At 37.7% G+C, this 21,504-nt stretch overlaps 1 protein-coding gene across 3 annotated transcripts in view; it reads left to right on the top strand.

Moving 5' to 3' along the window:
* LOC116981965 (signal transducer and activator of transcription 5B-like) overlaps positions 1-20,503 on the top strand; it is a 91,227-nt gene extending 70,724 nt beyond the window's left edge. For 2 of the 3 annotated variants that reach the window (XM_033035217.1, XM_033035216.1), the window contains 12 exons: positions 806-961; positions 2,444-2,623; positions 3,941-4,028; positions 5,155-5,277; positions 5,376-5,468; positions 6,930-7,136; positions 8,251-8,345; positions 8,724-8,866; positions 9,204-9,359; positions 9,645-9,696; positions 10,779-10,886; positions 13,875-20,503. In XM_033035217.1, coding sequence (XP_032891108.1) covers positions 806-961; positions 2,444-2,623; positions 3,941-4,028; positions 5,155-5,277; positions 5,376-5,468; positions 6,930-7,136; positions 8,251-8,345; positions 8,724-8,866; positions 9,204-9,359; positions 9,645-9,696; positions 10,779-10,886; positions 13,875-14,001 — 1,528 coding nt within the window. In that variant the 3' untranslated portion in view covers positions 14,002-20,503. Of the gene's footprint in view, positions 1-805; positions 962-2,443; positions 2,624-3,940; positions 4,029-5,154; positions 5,278-5,375; positions 5,469-6,929; positions 7,137-8,250; positions 8,346-8,723; positions 8,867-9,203; positions 9,360-9,644; positions 9,697-10,778; positions 10,887-13,013; positions 13,230-13,874 lie in introns of all 3 variants that reach the window. The other variant, XR_004414321.1, reaches the window with a different exon arrangement.
* Positions 20,504-21,504: the final 1,001 nt, after the last annotated feature.

The raw sequence follows: 21,504 nt of genomic DNA, 5'->3' as shown, positions 1-21,504 counted from the left end.
GAATTTTAGAATCTGTGGAATTTTGGGACGATGGAACTAATGCTTCTTTCAAGATCTTAGGATGCAGGTCACTAGATTCTGCAAGCTTGATGGCTTTCAATCCAATTGCTTTCTATCCCAATTATGTTTTTACAAATGTTAATTTCTTTCAGTTCCTTATTCTCTCGATCTGTTCTCCACTATTTCCTGGAGGATATTATAGAGACAATCATTTAATTTTTCTGCAATCCTTTTTCACTGCAATAAGCCCAACATTAATCTTTGATCATCTTTACCTTTTGCCTGACCCAGTAGAAGCTTTTACGGAGTGTCTTTTTCATCTCTTGCAGATTTGTATTTTACTTCATATTATATATTTTACCAGTCCTTGGCTTGCTTTCTTTTAATCTGTGCCATTACTTAGCTTGTTGGCAAAGGCTGTACTTTTCTCGTTAGGTTCTGAGCTTTACAGGGATATGTTTACTTTAAACATATTAATCATTTAACTGCTGACAAATAGTAGAGCTAACGGGGCACATCTTTAATGCCTAATTAAACACCCAGCCATAAATATTGAAAATTAGTTGTTCCTCGTATTTGAATATTTTTCAATTTACTGATAACCTCATCGCGGATTGCTACAATCAAGTAACATATTCTTTAGCAAATATGTTTAGGGAAAAATGATAAGCATGTTCAAAGATTGATATGTCCTTCAGCAACTTCTAGAATTGTTACAATGTTCAACTGTAGTCCAATTATATCCAGGCAAAAAGTTGCTTTTCTATTTGCCATGCTATTTTTGAGAAACTTGTTGCACTTGCAGGTGTGAGAAATTAGCAGAGACAATATGGCAGAATCGTCAGCAGATCAGGCGAGCTGAACACCAAAGACAACAGCTTCCCATCCCAGGCCCAGTGGAGGAGTTACTTACAGAACTCAATGCAACAATTACAGATGTAATATCTGCACTAGTTACAAGGTCAGTAAATCGGAGATGTCCTCATTCTTCAGGAAACGGGGGTTCCCCTCTTCCATTATAGATGAGGCTCTATCTCTGGGGTCTCCTTAATATCCCACAGCTCCGCTCTTGCTCACTCTCCTCCTATTCGCAACAAGGACAGAGTCCCCCTTGTCCTCGCCTTCCACCCCATCAGCCGTTGCATAGAGCATATAATCCTCCAACACTTTCGCCATCTCCAACGGGGTTCCGCTACTGGCCACATCTCATCTCCACCCATTTCAACTTTCCGCAGAGACCATTCCCTCCGCAACTCCCTGGTCTACTCGTCCCTTCACACCCAAACCACCCCCTCCCCAGGTACTTTCCCCTGCAAACACAGGAGATGCAACACCTGTCCCTTTCCCCCCCCCCCCCCCCCCCCCTCGACTCCATCCAAGGACCCCGACAGTCTTTTCAGGTGAGGCAGAGGTTCACTTGCACCTCCTCCAACCTCATCTACTGTATCCGCTGTTCCAGGTGTCAACTTCTGTACATCGACGAGACCAAGCACAGGCTCGGTGATCGTTTCGCTGAACACCTCCGCTCAGTCTGCTTTAACCTACCTGATCTCCCGGTTGCTCAGCACTTTAACTCTCCCTCCCATTCCCAATCTGACCTTTCTGTCCTGGGCCTCCTCCATTGACAGAGTGAGGCCCAGCGCAAATTGGGGGAACTGCATCTCATATTTTGCTTGGGTAGCTTACACCCCAGCGGTATGAACATTGACTTCTCTAACTTTAAATAGCCCTTGCTTTCCCTTTCTCTCCAATCCCTCCCCCTTCCAAGTTCTCCCTCTAGTCTTACTGTCTCTGACTACATTCTATCTCTGTCCCGCCCACTCCCCTGACATCAGTCTGAAGAAGGGTCTCGACCCGAAACGTCACCCATTCCTTCTCTCCGGAGATACTGCATGTCCCGCTGAGTTACTCCAACATTTTGTGTCTACCTTCGGTTTAAACCAGCACCTGCAGTTCTTTCCTACACACAGTAATGTTAACATGTATATTTAACTTTTCACTCGAGACAATGAGCAAATCTATGCAGTATTTCACTTTGCAGCACAACCACCTCATTTTTATACTTAGTTTGTCTTACCTAGAGCAATGCTGTAAAATATCATTACTCAAACATATTTTCATTCTAAGATACGAATTATAATAATGAACATTTTTTGAAGAATTACCGTCTTTAAAACTTCTCCATAATATTAAAAAGACATTCACACAGCAAATATGCAAGATTATAGAAATGCCACAGGGGGAGGTATGTTTTTACATGGTCAGCATGGCCGCAACACACCAAGATAGTCTCCTGAGTTGAGACCTTTCTGTGATTCTGTAAAAAATGTCAAGGAAATAGGGTTTTGTGAATAAATCTATTTTATGTTTAATTTGTCATTAACTTTAGTAGTTAGGTAGAACAAATGGTACTAAGTCATTCTTTTTTGTTTGTTTTGTACAGCACCTTTATTATTGAAAAACAGCCCCCTCAGGTTTTGAAGACTCAGACAAAGTTTGCTGCCACTGTACGTTTATTAGTTGGTGGAAAGCTTAATGTACACATGAATCCACCACAAGTGAAAGCAACTATTATCAGTGAACAGCAAGCAAAGGCACTTCTGAAAAATGAAAATACAAGAAAGTAAGTATCCTATCCATGGAATCCGGAATTTGTTTTACTTTTTTCAGAGACTATTCAATTTATTTTCATCTTAATGTTGATTAATCCTTTTCCATCCGAGTTCCTCTATTCTTTCTCTGTTATTCTTCCCTTCATTGCTTACACAATGGAACATTTCTCTGCATGGAATTTTATCTGCCCTTCTCTTCATAGCATTTCTCTAAATCTGAGGCACAAGAGCCTGCAGCTGCTGGAATCTTGTGCAAAATCCAAATTGCTAGAGGAATTCAGCAGTATCCGCAGTAACAAAGTGATGATCAGTCCTGATGCTGGTTTTTGACCTAAAACGTTTCCCATTCTTTTGCCTTCACATCAGTTGCTTGACCCTCTGAATTCTCCAGCAGTTTTATTCCTCTAAATTTGCACATATCTCTAATTAAATATCCAAATCATCCATAAATCTATATGATGACTGGAAAGAGAATTTATAGGATAGATCATCGTGGCATATCTCTGCACACACAACAAACACAAATTTACACTTTTGTGTCATTTATACGTATGAACTTAACCAGTGTAATTCTACATTTATCCACTTGCTTGCCTGATCCTCCTGCCTGTCTTACTTACAGCAGTACTGCTGAAAATATTCCCTTCAAAGAAGAGTTTCTGGGGACTCGTACTGAAATAACATGACTCCTTCCCTTCTTTTACCCACTTAGTTGTTTGCCCTGAACTCTTCTTTCAGTTTCCTAACAAGATTGTCCAATTTTGAAATTGTACTATGCAATGGTCTTGCTCAGTTTCATGAAAGGTAAGATAGATGTAGTTAGTTCTGTTCAATCACATACAAGTTGAATTCACAGAATGTCTCGCACTTTCCATTGATTTTCATCGCTTATATTTAAATGCACACATTTTGAAGGGATAGTTGGAAAATCAATTCAATAATAGATTATTACTTTTACCCCTTGAAATAATAAAGGCACCATAGAGAAAGATAATCAGTCCAGGTATAACTAAAGTCCTTCAACCAAATGTGGATAATATGTCAACCTTGGATCACTCAGTTTGATTGCTATAGATAGAATAACTGTCTACAGATGGGAAATCCTACTCAATCCTGGGAAGGTGATTATTTTCAGAGCATGAAGCATCTTCTCTGCTGATGTGTAGATGGGACTGACTGTTGTCCCCTAATTACCTTTGAAATCAACTGTTATGACAATTATTGTATCTTCCATAAAATGCTGCTACAGTGCAATGCTTTTTTTTTATTTTTTATTTAGATATTTTTTTTAAAGAAACTGATTTTTTTCCCACTTGTGTTTCTGGCAGTGATAGCAGTGGTGAAATATTAAATAACTGTTGCGTTATGGAGTACCATCAAGCGACAGGAACCTTAAGTGCCAACTTTAGAAATATGGTAAGCAAAAATCTTCAGTATGACAGGTGTTCCTACTGCTGTGCAATTCATTTGGTGGGGGGAGGGGGGGGGGGCAGTAAAATACATTATTAGATCTCAACCCAAACACAGTTTGTTCTATATTCCACAATGGATGGATAGCATTAACCCTAGTTTTTTTTCTCCGCATATTCTAACCAACTTGTTTACCGCTAGGATACACACTAAAGGGAATGTACTAAAGTCAATTCACCTTCCAATTCATATGTTTTTAGCATATGGGAGGAAAGCAAAGCACCAGTGGCAGAAAGTGTAAAATCCACACTGCACCCGGGGTCAGGATTGAACCCAGCTTCTATTATTATTAGGTAGTACTGCTGTAACTATACCACTGCATTACCCAATTGTTATCAAAGAGTTTGAGCTACATCATTGTAAATGCTGTGATCACATTCCTTGATCCATTTTTATCCATTCATGGCGTGTGGATGCTGCTGATGCTGCCTCCAATTTCAACCAAGTTAAGGTGACAGTTAAATTTCAACCATACTAGTAGGTTTGCTGGCATATAGGCTACATCCATCAGGGCATTTTGACAGTCTGTTAGTTTCATGGTTGCTATTTTATTCCTAAATTTCATTTCGCACTTATTAAATTACTTGAATAGCTTTGAACTTGTCTTGAAATGAATGGTTGGCAAGTTGGAATGGGATACTTTATTGGCACGTGATAAGGCACAGCAAAATTCTTTGCTTGCATACCCAAGGTATACAAGTAGCGGCCTTCTACAGCGCTGACAAAGTTACAAAGTTTGACCACAAAGCCGTAAAATCCAATGGTGTGAAGTTTGATGGGAATAACAATAGGAAGTTGATGGGAGACAATTTTTGCTTGTAAAGTAATGTTGATGGAACAGGATGGGTGAAATGCAAGGGTGTATGATTTTATAAACAAAATGGGACGTAAATTTCTGATTGTAATGTTTTAGTTGCTTTCTGTGTTCCTTTGGAATTTACTGTTCTCCACTTCAATTGTTTTAACATTGTGGCGAAGAGAGAACATGTTTATTTTGTACATTTTGATAGTGTTGCAAAAGTTCGTAACATACAAATGTCGTGATGCTATCCAAATTTTGATTCTGTCTTAGTCTTTGAAACGAATCAAGCGTTCTGACCGACGTGGAGCAGAATCAGTCACAGAAGAAAAATTCACCATTCTTTTTGAATCACAATTCAGTGTTGGTGGAAATGAACTAGTTTTTCAAGTTAAGGTATGTTGCAGACAGAACTTGCTGAGAGATTCTAACAGTAACATTATTTTATTCTGTTGATATCATTAATGTTACGTTTCTTTTTCCCTTTCTGGCAGACTTTGTCGCTTCCGGTGGTAGTGATAGTTCATGGTAGCCAAGACAACAATGCCACTGCCACTGTACTCTGGGATAATGCATTTGCAGAGCCAGTAAGTGGCAATAAATTGTCTTATACTGAGTTTAATATTAAAATCTATAGGAAAGCTTAAAATAAGGGTTGCCGTATACACACATATTAGTTTAATCAAGTCATTACAAATATATAACATTTTGGCAGTGTCTTCTTTTCTAAAGACAAAATTCACCAATTTGTGAGAATGTTGGTAGATTTTATTGTTGGAAGTAGCACATTCTTGTGTTTTACTTGCAAAGATGTAAGTGGACTCAATCTCTAAAGGTGTTTGGGGTTTTCTTAACCTGTAGAAAACTTCCAAAGTAATTGTTAATAAGGAGGACATAAAAACACTCTAATTTCTCCAACTGTAGCCTTTTTTGATAACTAACTTTTGGGGATCTGTACTGCTTTTCAAATTATGTTACAAGATATATAGAGATCTTGGTGTAGAGATTTAGTTTAGTTTAGAGATACAGTGTGGTAACAAGCCCTTTGACCCATCAAGTGACCAGCGATCACCCATACATTAGTTCTCATCCTACACACTAGGGACAATTTATAGAAGCCAATTAATCTACTGACCGGCGTGTCTTTGGAATGTGGGTGGAAACTGGAGCACCCAGAGAAAACCTACACGGGCATTGGGAGAACATGCAAACTCCACACACAGACAGCACCCGAGGGCAGGATTGAACACTGGTCTCTGGTATCGTGAGGCAGCAACTCTACCGCTGCGCCATAGTTCCTGAAGCTATAATCTGCTTGAGACACTTGACTCCAAAGCAACTCGCAGCTTTACTAGCATGGAGGTAACAAGAGGAGTTAAAATGAGAATCTTACATTACGTGATAAACTTGGCCTGGAACCCATAATTAATCTTAATAATTTTTTTTGTAATTGTGCAAGATTAGACAATAGGTGCAGGAGCAGACCATGTGGCCCTTCGAGCCAGCACCGCCATTCAATGTGATCATGGCTGATCATCCCCAATCAGTACCCCGTTCCTGCCTTCTCCCCATATCCCCTGACTCCACTATTTTTAAGAGCCCTATCTAGCTCTCTCTTGAAAGAATCCAGAGAACCTTAATTAGAGTAAAAATAGCTGTTGGAGTGAGAAGGGTCAGTTTGAATCTGTTTTCGGCCATGTTCACGTTTGGAAACGGTAAACTATTAATAATTGTAGCTCTGTGGGCATTTCCACCAGATGGAAGATGGACCAAAATAAAGTCCCAAAGTTTTACAGTTTTCAATTTGATCGTATTTCAAGTTCCCATAGGATTAACAGAAACCTTCAAGCGTTTTGTAATCATTCATTTTTCTAAGCTGAAGTTCAGTTTACAAATTACTTATTATACTGCTCCATTTTCCTGTATATACCTATTTAGAATTCTACTGCTTGTCATTGAATTGCTAATCTGTTATTATGTTAAAATGAAAATCTTAAATTGTTGAAAATATTTATTTGTTCATATCGGTTGTCTATTTGCAATTTCAGGGTAGAGTGCCATTTGTAGTGCCTGATAAAGTACTCTGGCCACAGTTATGTGAAGCCCTCAATATGAAATTCAAAGCGGAGGTTCAGAGCAACAGAGGATTATCAGAAGAAAATCTTGTTTTCCTGGCTCAGAAAGCGTTCAGTAGTTCGGCTATACATGCAGATGATTACAGTAATATGACCATCTCCTGGTCTCAGTTTAATAGGGTAAGTTGTTATTTAGCTATTGTGCAACTTTTGTTGTATACATACCAACCTGGGAGACCTCTAAAGGCAGGCTTGCACAGTTCCAGAAAAGTTAACAGTAAACCAGTCCTGCATTGACTTAAGAATTAAAGTCTCAGCAAAGAAATACAACTAGTATGTTTGTAATTTGGCTACACATATTTCACATTTTAATACCCGAGGAAAAAACTGTAATTAAAATAAAATGCGATATTCCCGTATTCCTTTTTGATAAATTGAGTGTTCATTGGTACAATATGAATCATTAAATCTTAAGTATGAAGTTGCAAAAGTGTTTCTCAACAAGTAATTGTCTCTCAATCTTCCTTTGATTTCAGTTGCCAATCCTGTTCCCCAGTCGCGAGTGCACGGTGATAGGTTTTTACTCGTGCCTAAGTTCCATGTGATACTTATTATTTTACTCTCTTCTCTCACTTTATAGTGGATGCCTTACTCAATTCCTTCTCTGGTTTAACTGATAAGCAAATTAGCATACCCGAGAGATTTGCTTTTCGGATCTAACTGAGGCATTTCAGATGTAGTCATCAGATGGTGTAGGCAACTGCTACCCCGTTGGTCATCTTCACTAGTTACAGGAGCCGGAAGAGTTCCCAGACATGCTAATTGACCATTGGGATTTTTTAATAGGACTGCATTATGAGAAATACTATTTTAACCTTAAAGAGTTTGGGGACCTCAAGACAATGAAGGGGCATATAAATGTGGGTGTTTGACTCTTAAGAACTGGCTAAAACAGAAGGTTTATTAAATGATCTACATGTAGACATTGTGAAATTAATGCGTCCTTACCATTAAATTGTGGGCATTAAGGATGTATTAGGATCATTCCATGTTTCTTGGTGCCTGAATCATGTCTGATAACAAAATTTAGCATCTGTTATTTTGCTGCAAGCTTTTGTAAATGCTTATGGAATGGTTATAGAGAAATTAGTTAAAATTAAGGGATATACCATTAATTCTTGGATTTTCAAATACTCTGGAAATTACCCAAGACTGCTTATTTCATTTTGAAGATGGAGAAATAAGTAAAATATAACGGTAATAGGATGCTGTCCATAATTTTATTTTCTTAAAGGAAAGTTTACCTGGTCGAAATTTCACATTCTGGCAATGGTTTGATGGAGTAATGGAGCTGACAAAAAAGCATCTGAAGCCTCATTGGAATGATGGGTAATTTCTGCAATGTTGTTACTCTTTGACTGTGTCTGCGTTTCCCGTATCGACATATTACTGCATTTAAATCTTCTGCAAGCCATTCAAAGCAGATAAAATCACATTAAAGTAATTTTCAGTTTTTGAGGGCACATTTTCTTATTTCAATTGTGAGATACGGCCATAGCTGGTGTTATATACTGCTCATCCCTGATTCATTATCTGGCAGGAGTAGACGCTGAGAATAAAGAAACTTAATACAGTAAGGAACAGTGAAGTACCTTACACTATTAGGTTTCAGATAATAATTTATGAGATACAACTTGTGTAGTTTATTTTAAATGAATAACATTTAAACGTTAGTCATTTTAGTATGTTCACGTGTGCTTCATGCAGGGCGATTTTGGGGTTTGTAAACAAACAACAGGCACAAGACATGCTGCTTTCGAAGCCTAATGGAACCTTTCTGCTGCGGTTCAGTGATTCGGAGATTGGAGGGATTACAATAGCGTGGGTGGCAGATAATCCCAACAAAGCAGGTGTGATCACAGGAAAGCATCCATGTCCTTAACCTCTGACTCCTATGACAGTTGTTGCAGACCATTTAAGCATTTCAAATTAAATATTAAAATTCTTAAATGTAATGTGCTAAGATAATGTATTAAAATAACAATTACAACTTGCTCTGATCTGTTAGATAACTGCAACCAACATACAACATGTTATACAAGTGTCATATATACTGCAATGCTTCTGCTGTTTTTTATCTAACGTTTGAAGTGCTTTAAAAATGCACTGTATTACTTTGTGAAAACACTATGCTGATTCTCCTAAAGCGTAAAATATGTATTAATTAAAAAATGTGCATTTTTACAGGAGAAAGGATGGTTTGGAATCTACTTCCGTATACAACCAAAGATTTTTCAATTCGATCACTGGCAGATCGCATCAGTGATCTCAATCATTTGCTGTATTTATATCCAGACAGACCCAAAGACGATGTGTTTTCTAAATATTATACGCCACCTTTATGTAAGTGTTACTTGGAACATGTGGTGATTTGTGTTGTGTACAAAATCCTCAAGGACAGAAAATGAAATGAGTTACTAAACAGCATTTTTTGTTGATTGCTATTTTGTGAGCTGATTCTACTACTTTGATATTTTAGAGCTGTTCATGAACATGTTTTATTTCTCTGGTAAAATATTATTTCAACTTATTTCAAATATTTAAAGATCTTCAAACAACAATTATGGATCTGTAAGTATCTTTAAAAATATATTTTAATAATTGATTTTTTGCTTATCCCCATTGCAGCAAAAGCAGTAGATGGATACGTAAAACCACAAATCAAGCAGGTGGTTCCAGAGTAAGTATTGCAATAACATGTTACTTTTATACCCAAATTCTATACAGATTGTCTGATGTTTATTATGGTTTTTATCATCTGTCTTTGCTATTGATTAATTATGCACATAATTAAGTTTGCCTTTGTATGTCTATCACTCAGGGCTATAATAAAAAAAATAAAAAGCAGAGGATATTCATCAGGTCAGACAGCATTTCTAGAGAGAAAATGGATGAAGATTTCACATCAGTGACCATTTATCAATTTTGATTGGGGGGAGAAAATCAAAAGTGCATTGAGCTGAAGTGTTAACTGTTTCTTGGAGATAATTGTATTCCAGAGGATTATAAAATAGCAAATGTAAATTATTTATTCAAAAAGGAAGAGAAATACAATGCAGAAAATTTTAGGTCAGCGAGTTTAACATCCATTGTGGAGAAAAGTATTTAGTAGAAGCATTTATTAACAACATTATAGAAGGCTACTTTGGAAAACTTCAAGGTACGCAGAGAAGATTAATCGAATTTTGAAACAGAAGTTATGTCTAATTTATCAGAGTTTGATGTTGGTAAATGAGAAATTGGCCATTTTGGCAAAAAAGGAAAGCATTTCATGTAAATTATGAGAGTTTGCAGAGCTCTGGGATACAGACTGAGCAGAGTGTCCTCGTGCATGATTCACAAGAGGAGAATATGCAGCAAATACATGAACAAAATATCATAGTTTAGAGCTTGTAGATTTGTAATTTTGTATTTATCCCATTTAAGGTTGTGTCAAATACTTTGTGGAGGCCAGGGGAGCGATTATTCGATCGGCTACTGTAATGCTTAAGGACCTGTCGCACTTGGGCGTCATTTGTGCGTCACGCAGGTGGCGCGCGAGGATTTTGAGAATCCCCAAATCCTGGGGAGCCGCGCGCGACCGCGTGTCACTGCCCACACCACCACGTCTCACCACGCGCCATGCCCGCGTAATGCGCGTCATGCGTCGTGATGCGTAAATGATGTCGCATAAATGACGTGCAAATAATGCCCAAGTGGGACAGGCCCTTTAGAATTTAGTATCTCTAAACTAAACTAAACTGATGATCTTGCTGGTTGCAGATTTGCTACAGCATCATCGGATGCAGCGTCAGCAAGTAGCACCTACATGGATCCAGCAGCATCACCTGCGGTTTGTCACCAGCCACAATATCCCCTCTACTCACAGAAGTAAGATTTTTTTCCCATTGTTAACTGTTTTTGGGGGCATATTGGTGTTGGTTTATTATTGCCGCGGGTGCCAAAAAAGTGCAGATTTTAAAAAAGGTGCAGGGGCTGCAACAAGGTTGTTTGGAAGATCGGGAAATCATCTAGCATGTGAGAGGTCCATTCAAGAGTCAGATAACAGTGAGGAAGTAGCTGAAATTGAATTTGGTGGTATGTGCTTGCAAGCTTTGGTATCTTCTGCCCCGGAGAGGGGAGAAGAGTGAAGGATGTTGCTACTTTCCTGACACAGCGTGAAGTACAGATGGAATCAATGGGGGGGGAGGCTGGTTTGTGCGGTAGACTGGGTTGTGTGCATAGCTCTTTGCAATTTCTTGCTGTCCTGGGCAGAGCAGTTGCCATACCAAGCTGCGATTCATCTGCATAGATTGCTTTCTATGGTGCATTGATACAGATTGGTGGGAGACTGAATTTCCTTCATCTTTTGAGGAATTAATGGTGTTGGTGTGCTTTCTTGGCCGTAGTGTCACTGATGTTGGACCAGATCAAATTGTTGGTGATACAACTTGGAATTTGAAGCTTCCAACTATCTCCACTTTAGCACCATTGATACAGATAGTTAAAAAAGAGATCCCATTTGTAACAAAAAAAAAAAGCCTATTTTGATCCAGTGGTCTAATGTTTATGGCATTAAGAAATGTATTTGATGGTTTCACTTCAAGCTTACAACGTGTATTTATGTTTCAAATTCACTTGGAAGTACAGGTGGAACCGCATGCGGTATAGGCCAAGAAGAAAGTAATATTTCGATTCACATATGAGTAATATAATGGCAAATATTAAAATTGCAATATTCCTTTAACATACAACAAAGAATATACCGAATTAAACAATCATTTATAATCACATTAACTGTTTCAAGACAAGTGTCTGACAAGTTCATCAATTATATTCTTGCTGCACCGTTTGAAACGGCACTTTCTCTTGGATTTTTGCATCGGAGAAATACACAAACAATAGACCCGTGCTGTTTAAAGTGACTTCCCTCTGTCTCACTCTGAGCATCAAATCCACTATTTCAGCTGTATGGACAATTGCCTTATTTCAAATCATAAAAGCCCAGTCTTCCAATTAATGTGCATGATAGTTTATTAAATCAAGCAATATCATGCAAAAAATAGATGTTTAAAAATATAAAGCCACTTAATATAAGACCGTTTGCAAATCAAGCTTTGTATGTCAAGTAGGAAGCAAACTAATTTATTTCGATGAATCCCCACAAATTGGTAATTATCGATTTGATATCACTCAAAACATATCCCATGGAATGTTTTATAACCTCAATAATTACTGAAGTTGGCCGGGACACAGTTTAACATGTCATTTAGCACTTGCCTGCTCTCAGATCTCATTGTAGTCCCTGAACAAACTCTCCTCCATTCTAACCTTGCATCAGCCATGATCATATTGAATGGCGGTGCAGGCTCGAAGGGCCGAATGGCCTACTCCTGCACCTAATTTCTATGTTTCTATAAACTGTTATATCGGACTAAATCTGTTTTGCACCCTCTTGCACCTTGCATCCTTTCGGGACAATGAGCTGAATTTGGGTGACCCTGTATGGCTTAATCAGTGTTTTATAAACAATCAACATAGCCACCCAATTTTTATACTCTTATCTGCAAAGCTCAGGATCCCTTATATTTTTCTTCACTATATTTATTTAATTAATCGTACTGAATGATCAAAGTAAAACAAATAAGCTAACATGAGCTTTCCTCCTGGTAGCCTTTTGCGTATAAGTACCTCAGATTGTCCAACGTGCATACACATCTAGACCCCTCTGTTCTTACACAGCTTATAGAAATGTCCCAATTACTCTCTATTATCTTTGCTTGTCCTTTCTTTACTAATTCTAATAAGTATACAAATTCTCTCTACATTTGGTGTTGTCTGGTTTGGTAACCTATCTGTGTCCTTTTGCATTCTTTAACTTACAGTTTGCCAAGTTTGGTGCCATCTGCAGTATTGCAGCATTATTTAGCACATCCACACCCAAGTTGTTAATATAGTAAAATAGGGTGGAGATTGCACAGGGCTTGATATAATTTTCCCAATCCTGCCCACATACAGGGAAGATGCCAGAGGACAGGAAAAAGGGGAAGTTTGACATCCCCTGCAACTGCAGGCAGGTCAGTTTATGGTCCAGGTACTGACCTGTGGAGAACTCAACTGTTTAACATCCTCCAGCCTTTGATCTAGAACTTTGTTAAGCGCCTTCTGAAAATCCACATAGATGACAGCCCTTCATCAACCTTCTCTAATACTTCTTCAAAAAAAATCATTCAGGTTTGTCAAACACAGTCGTTCTTTAACAAATCCATGCTGGCTGTTTTATTAATTCAAACTTCTCCAAGTGCTCACGACTTTCTTGTGATGGTTTTGCAAAGTTTGCTTCAATCAGATTACTAAGGATATCACGCTTCCCAATTTGCCTTTTCTCTGGCACTCCGCAATATATAGGGAAGATTGGAAAATTGTAAAACCCATTTGCAATCTCCATCCCCATTTCAGTCTACCAATCCACTACCTCTGAGAGACCAGATAGTTTGACCAACATGCCGTCACTATCTTCAGTCACATAAAACACTATCACCTGCAGCTAACGATTCTGAAGAACTAAGACATGGGTTGTATCTGTGACCAAAGACAACTTGCTTTAACTTTTTTTTCCACCTTCCCTTCATCTGATTTGACCTCGTGTCCGCTTATATTTTTAATATTTGTAAAGTGACACTGGGCATTGCCCTCAATTAAGCATATAAATGCAAGTTATTAGTATCATTGATTTTGGATTCACAAAGAAATGCACAATTTATTCTTATAGATGATGTTCCCAAAGATGCAGTCAGAAAATGTAGCAGAAATAATATTATTTTTACAAATAATATAGCCCTACTCAAAATCAATAATATTTCATGAACTGTTATTCAGCCCAGACAGCATGCTTGATCCTGATGGTGATTTTGACCTGGATGATACAATGGACGTTGCCAGACATGTGGAGGAGCTTTTGCGCAGACCAATGGATAATCAGTGGCTTCCTCATCAATCAACATGATTTGCCAACCCCACCTCAGAGAATATTGTTTCTTATGGTTTCATTCCATAAGTTGCTTCATTTCCAAATCGTTCATAATGTGAAATGTTAATATTGCTTGTGAATCTAATATTTTTGTGCATGTCGAAGCTGTGCAAATGTTTTTAAATGTCCCGATTGCTTGGAGGAAGGCTGCAGTTTTGGAGACTGCAATTATAGTTATTTTCTGTTGTACAAAATGCAAGTTGCTATTTGCATGGTTTTTATTTACACTTTCGGAATTTTAGTTTTTGGTAAATAGTTTTAATTTGTATTTTAGGGTGCCAAGGAAAATGCCTAATTAAGTCCCAAATGGAATCATTGTTCTTGCTATGAAGCCGGTCAAAGCTATTTTATTTGTGCACGGATACTACTTTTCAATCATTTACCAACATCATTCTTTACATGGTTTATTGGAAATTGTTACTCAGTTTTTGATGGAAGCTTTGAGCATTGGTTCATCTTTAGCACAGAAGGGCCACACTTACAACGATTTTGCTCTTTTTTTAAATGGACACATCAGTGTCCGTGACATAATGAGGAGGTATTTGGGAGGGATAGTTTATGATGTATATTTTTGTATCCCTGAACTATTTGTTCATAATTGTATGTTGTTTCCATAATAACATAAGAATTGAAGAAGGTTTTAAAAAAGATGATTATATATTTGACCTCTTTCATAGAAGGTTTCAAAACAAAAATAATCACACAGTTGACCTCTTTCAGAATCAAGACAATTTTATTACATAATTCTAGGCCATGTTTTTGTTTTAAAGTGCATGCATTTGGATTGGCACAGCTGCCAAGTTTTTTTGAACGTTGCAAAATCAAGGCATATATGTACTCTTAAGATAACTAGTTTGTGCTCTATCATTTTTTGGCAAGATTAAGTACTTGCTGGATTTGGTCATTAAAGCTAGTTATTTGGAATATTTAAAATTATTTGCAGGTGTCAGAGAAGCTTGACAAAGTGACGTTGAATCATGTAAGAGAAGTGTTGTCCATACAGGCCTACTTGAAGATAGTATCTTTTACTTTGTTTGCCTTTCTGCCTGCATGGAAGACACATCTTCTATTTGATGTAATGCTTAGCCAATATGCCATGCTGAGGTCGACTGTACTCAATGTCGTGATCTGTGTATTGCGAGTAACAAGGAAGATGTTTTAAACATCAGAAACGTTTTAATGCATTCAGACCTATAGGCGATGTCACATTATGAGTAAAAACAGCCAGACTTGGTTCTGAGATGCCTTAATAAGCTGTAGAGTAAATTGATGCAGTTAATGGAGAATATTTAAAAACTTCAGTGTGCGTTCTTGGATGTGACTTGTCCCTGTTCCTCGTGTTGGCAATAGTCAGACATAAATTGGCAACAAAAACTATTTGTTTCAGCAAAAACCCTTTGAATGGGACCACCCCTCTAGGTAATGGGTAAAGGGAATTTCTTCAATTATTTGTTTTTAAACAACCATTATTGTTGAGTGCAGGGACTGATGCAGTGTTTGTTTCCTTAAAGGGGTGCCCATTCTGATTTTGGCCATTATCATTTATTTAGGAATGCCAGGTTCAGCCTAATAGCCACATGCAAAATGGAGAGGATAAAAACAATGAAGATGTTTACATTTAAAATTACAAATATGCTTATCCGTATTTAACAAAGATCAATTATTCTCGCTGCTTCTGTTCATTGTTTATGTTGTTCATATGCCCGGGCCTACTGAGATGTAGCAAATTTAAATTTAGTTACATTACATTTGATTATCTTTAATGTAGACAAAACTAACAAAAGACCAGTTCATTGTTACTGCCAAACTTTTTTTTTCTAGTTCTGATACAATTATGGGCTTGTACATATTATGATGAAAACATTTCTTCAGGATTCTATCTCATATCACAGGCATTTGCTAAATGTTGTACATAAGGAGAAGTCATGTTTCCATTCCTCTAAATTCTGGTAGGTATGTTCACGCTTTCTGGCATTTTAGTTAAAAAATCATGCTATATCTTCCCACATTCTGCCATATCTTTATTCTCTGAAAATTCCTCATCCAGACTTCAGTGATAACATTGTGTCAAATTAGTTCCTAATGCATCTTGGAGGCTGATTTGACTTGGATGCAGTCTTACATTAAAGCACTTTTCTGCAGTGTTGGCCAGTAGTGCAGGATACATTTCATTATTCTTTCATGATATCAAAAAGCACCGCAGGTGTGAATTCTGTTTAGGCAGAAATGTGGTGCATTCTCTTCAGATTGTACGGGTAACTTAGCAGTTTGCAATTTCTCAGATCTAGGCCATCAGTCCATATCTCTCAATTCAATGACACAGGAGGAGCATTCAAGATTGATAACTTTTGAGTGAAGGAAAGATCACCTCTGGAACTGGGAAGATGATTTATCACAGTGTAATGAGAGCAGTTATTCTCAATCTAAAATTTGTTACATTGGATGTAAACGCAAGTTTCAGCTGAAACTTGTGTTCATCATTAATTGTGTTCACAAGAAACTTGTGTTCATCGTGAATTGCAAAGAATCTTATTGTGCAATTATCATTCAGGTTTGGGTGAAGTTACAATGTCTGAATATGACCATCAGCCTTTCGAGAATTGTCAGATTTAACTGTGTCTGTGTCTATAACACAGCTTGGTAGTTTGTGGAGTGAGAAGTTTTTTCTGGTGCAGAGACTGAAGCTTTACATTAATCAAATGTATCTTCAAAGCGAGGCATCATTCAATATGACTGCAAAAATAATTGTTCTCAATCATTTGCAGTTCCCTGCTTCCTCTTAAATAGAGATCTATTGAATGTAGCGTCCTGAGTATTAACCAAACTGAAGCTGATATTCAATGCACGTCAGTGGCTGCTTCATAAGCAAACTGCGTGGAATATCTCAGTTGGATTTTGCTGATAAATGCCAAATGCAAAAGACCTGAACTTAGCAAAACTTGTCTGCATCTTTCCAATTTGTCCATTGCTCGATTACCTATGGATAAAGTGCTTGTGTTGTATTTTCCCATGATTCACCAAATTAGCTTGTGGATCCAGTACCAGGATAGACTTGACACAGGTCCCCAGTGAGCTCAATGGTGATTGTAGGGCTGCAGGGAAAAATATATGTTTCCTTTTAAATTATTTTTGGTTTGTCTAATGCCTTTATTTAAAGGTGTTTCTTTTTAGTTGAGTTTCCCTTTTTTTTTAAATTTCAATTTTTAATAGGTCTAAAACATAACTGAACAATCAGGAACATTTAAAAAATCTTGTTGTCTTGCAGCTGGCAAAGCTTTGGGCTGGGAGGGGTAGGAATTTCCCACCTGTCAAAGGCAATCGCATGAATTTCTGAGAAGAAATATCTCCATGGTGGTATTCTTAAGCCATGTTGCTGCTGTGGCTGCATCGCTGTATTCTGGGAAGCTTTGAGCCCGCGTGTCCCAATTAGGCAAGCCTGGAAAGCAGCAATAGCAGCTGGCAAGTCGGCGATAGCAAAATCCAGGTTAATATAATCGCCAAACATTGCAACTCAAATTTGGTCGAGCGCAGGAAAACACTGTTACATGCCATCATCATCACATGTAGAAGCAATCTGTATATTTTAAAAAACTTGTGTTCTATGCATGTTAAGGAAATTTGAAATGGGTCAAAATTGATATCTCCCTGGAAAGAATCTTTTTTTTTTTTTAATTAAAGTGTCCACCTGCACCTAGAACTCTCTTCATTATCCTGTTCAAATTTGGTCAGAAAATTATTTTTCGCAGTGGAGTATTCAAATGAAATGCGAGCTATTGTTCATTTCTTGGATCTGAATACATGGTGGAAGCTCAAGTTACTCGGGTATCATCTTGGTGCTAGGATCAAAATCGTTTTTCTCAGAATCAGCAAGAATTGTTGCACTCTGTGTTGGAGATGCAATGACCCCACAAGAGTTCAAAGTTGAGCCTCACACTGCTGATTTGAGTCTTGTTTCTCAGACCTAATGTGAACCTCAGAATCAGTATTTGGTTACTCATGATAGATAGCATTGGCTGTGAACATAATTGACTTTGGGTGAGACTTTTCTTCACACAATTAGTTTTAAGCTCATCATAAAGAAAGTTCAAGCAGATTATAGATTTTTTATCAGTCATATGTATAAAATAAAGATTAAATTAAACTGACCTTGTAGATCCGTCACTGGGGTAAACTGAATAGCAGGACAATTTCTCATCAAGATCTTCAAAACATTTCTTGAACATTTTTTCTGGCTAGTTTTTAAACTCTGTTCACCAAATATTTGGGGAAGACACCTGTTGCTAAGTGGATTATGAAGTTCAATTGAACATAAGAGTGTACATTCAACTTTCCTAGTTCTCTGACCGTCAGAGAGTCAGTTGCCAACTGGTCCGGAAAAAAAAACTCACTGTAAAAGCTAAAGATGATGTGTGTGTCCTCCATGGACATAGACTGATGACTGCATTCCTGTGTGAATTATAAAGGGGCAAGTACACTGCATCTTTCATTTAGGCTTGAGTTTTATAAGTAATTTAGTATGTGAAGGATTCCTGTAAATGAAGAGAGTGGACAACTAAACTTTAAAGTACTTTCAAACTGTGCTACTACTTGCCGAGTGTAATTAATTGTATTTTATGTTTGAGCGGCGGGCGGTGTGATGGAAAAGGGGAAAGAAAATGTTGCAGTCATGGCCTGATTTTACTAATACTAGTTAAAGCAATATTTTTAATGGGGTACTTAAGTTATGCTGTATATGTTCTTCATTGTGCTTTGCTCTGCACACAATAAAACAATACAGATCAATAGTAATAATTATATGGTTTGTTATCACTAAATCCATGATAACAGTACACTTTTCATGAATTTAGTTGCAAGGTATTGTAATAACATAAACGTTTACAAACTAAAAGTTCATTTAAATTGGATAGAATTTATGTCTGTTAATAAGCTTTACCAGTAAATTGATTTATTTTTTAACTATCTCGGTTGTCTCAGTGAGTGTCTCATTTTTACACCATGTTAACTGGGTTTCAGTTATAGCAAACTTTAACAAACATTAATGTCTCCAGTGACTTTTCCAGAAGAGCATTGAAGTTTTTTGACGTCGTGGAGTACAATCAGCATCTTTTATCGACCACATACCTGGAATGTTAGCCTGTCTCTAATTACCTTACGTCCATCTCCTTGAACTCTGCATGATAGCATTTAGGCAAGATGACTCTTCATCAGAACTGGGAAAGAAAAATAAAAGTATAATTTGGAGAATGCACCAGGATGAGATCTGGTATAGGGTCGTTGACTTGAAATATTAACTCCATGTCTCCTTCCAAGGATGCTGTCCGACCTGCTGAGTGTTTCCAGCTGTTTCGGTTTCAGATTTCCAGCAGTTTTTTCATCTGTAATCACACTGCTTTCCCATAGCAATTTTCATTAGTCTGTTTGGTGATTCTTGAATATCAATCAATCATTTTGCCAAGTGCTGTTATTCTCTTCCAGGTTTCCTTGCTGCGTTGTTTAAATCCCAGAAAATCCTTTGAAATCCTAGAGATTTGATAAACAATTACATTGTGTGTGAACTTTATGGGGGGGGAAATGCTTAATTGCAGTTTGTGATAATTGGTCAAAACACTTCTGCCTCAATATAATTTAAGTGAAATAGTATTGAAGGATACTAGTATTCAAAAATTAGTATTCAAAAATGTCACCTTAATTTACCTATTTGGTAATATTGATGTTTTATGACTAAGCTTTAAAACAGCACTGAGGTAACTGCTGATTCATTTGATTTTGGTTGATAGTTGGAACAGCTCCATTTTTTCGCTCCGAAAGTAATTTGTCTTATAGGATTGTATCAAAATGTCAATGGATTTTGTGCTCAATCTGAGAGGGGATTTAATGCAAAATTGACAGCAAGGAGTGCTAAGAGCAGGACCGTTGTCTTTCCGGAAAAACTTAATACTATATATAGAACTATATCTTCACTGTACAACTGATTTTGAAGTGGAGATATTATTGAAGTCGCTTCAGCCACTTAATATGCAGCAAGGTTCCTGCAAATGCTTACATTAATACAACAAGCCTCTGCAGCCAAAATATTTAGTTTAGTTTGGAGATGCAGCGCAGAAACAGGCCCTTTGGCCCACCGAGTCCGTGCCAATCAGCGATCCACGCATTCTAAAGCTATCCAACACATTAGAGACAATTTACAATTATACCAAGTCATATAAGTCAAGACAATATACAATTGTACCTACAAACCTGTACATCTTTGGAGTGTGGAAACCTGAGATCCCTGAGAAAACCCATGCCAGTCACAGGGAGAACATACAAACTCCATACAGACGAGCACCAGTAGTCAGGATCAAACCCGGGTCTCTGACGCTGTAAGGCAGCAACTCTACTGCTGAATCACCATGCCGCCATAAGAGGTTTTTGAGCAGCGTTATCAAGCGACATTTTACACTGCTGTTATTAAATTAGAGTCTCAAAAACTTGGTTACAAAGTAGGAGTTAAGTCGGTTATTATTTTGTCATACTTGCCTATGATGACATGGATGACTACCGAGAGTTGCTTTGATAAAGGATTAGACAATTCAAACGAGTACTAGGAAACCCCCCCATTAAGTTCTTTGGCACAGCTGTGAAATTGCAACAAGCCGATGTGTCACTTCAAAGCCCTGTGGCAGCAGTTGAGAATAGGTCGACTGCTTCAGCGATGATTGCTGAGAGTACTGACGACCCCAGCACAAACTACCTTGCCACTTCGAAACGTGCCTCTAGATGTTTTAAATGCACCCAAGGACAAATCTTCTTGCTTGAAAGATGTCTTCTCTGAGTGAACTCACTGACAGTACTGCAACAATTGTATGGCCTGGTCTCTGGGAGAGAACTCGTAATCCTTTTACACAGAGGAAATGAGCCATAATTGACGCAATCATAATTGAATTTTGTAAACTTGGGTAATTCAGACATCATAATTTTAACTGGCACATTTCCAGCTGCAATTCAGTCTCTTATTTGCTGTTGATTTTACTACATTGTAAATTTGTGTAATCATTTCTAATTAAATTCTAAATTAGTGCTGCGATCAACCCCATCATTGACCTTTTAATGTCCAGTGCAGCAGCTAAAAGTGTAGGTACTGTTGAGAATATCCTAACATTCCTCTGAGAATTGTTGATCTGTGTGATGTGGGTGTTACTGACAGGGCCAGTATGTGTTGCTAATGTGAGCCACCAACACAGAAATATTTTGACCAGTAGGTGCTGCTTAATTCCATTCAGTTTAGTTTATTGTCACGTGTACCGAGGTACAGTGAAAAGCTTTTTGTTGCATGCTAACCAGTCAGCAAAAAGACTACATGATTACAATCGATCCACTTACAGTGTATGGATACATGATAAGGGAACTGCGTTTAGTGCAAGGTAAAGCCAGCAAAGTCCGGTCAAGGATAGCCCGAGGGACATCAAAGAGGTAGATAGTCGTTCAGCACTAATCTCT

Source organism: Amblyraja radiata, chromosome 16 (genome assembly GCF_010909765.2).
Source record: "Amblyraja radiata isolate CabotCenter1 chromosome 16, sAmbRad1.1.pri, whole genome shotgun sequence".
Classification (NCBI taxonomy): Eukaryota; Metazoa; Chordata; class Chondrichthyes; order Rajiformes; family Rajidae; genus Amblyraja; species Amblyraja radiata.
Note: the sequence above shows the minus strand (reverse complement) of the source record. Positions and strands in the feature narration are given on the sequence as shown.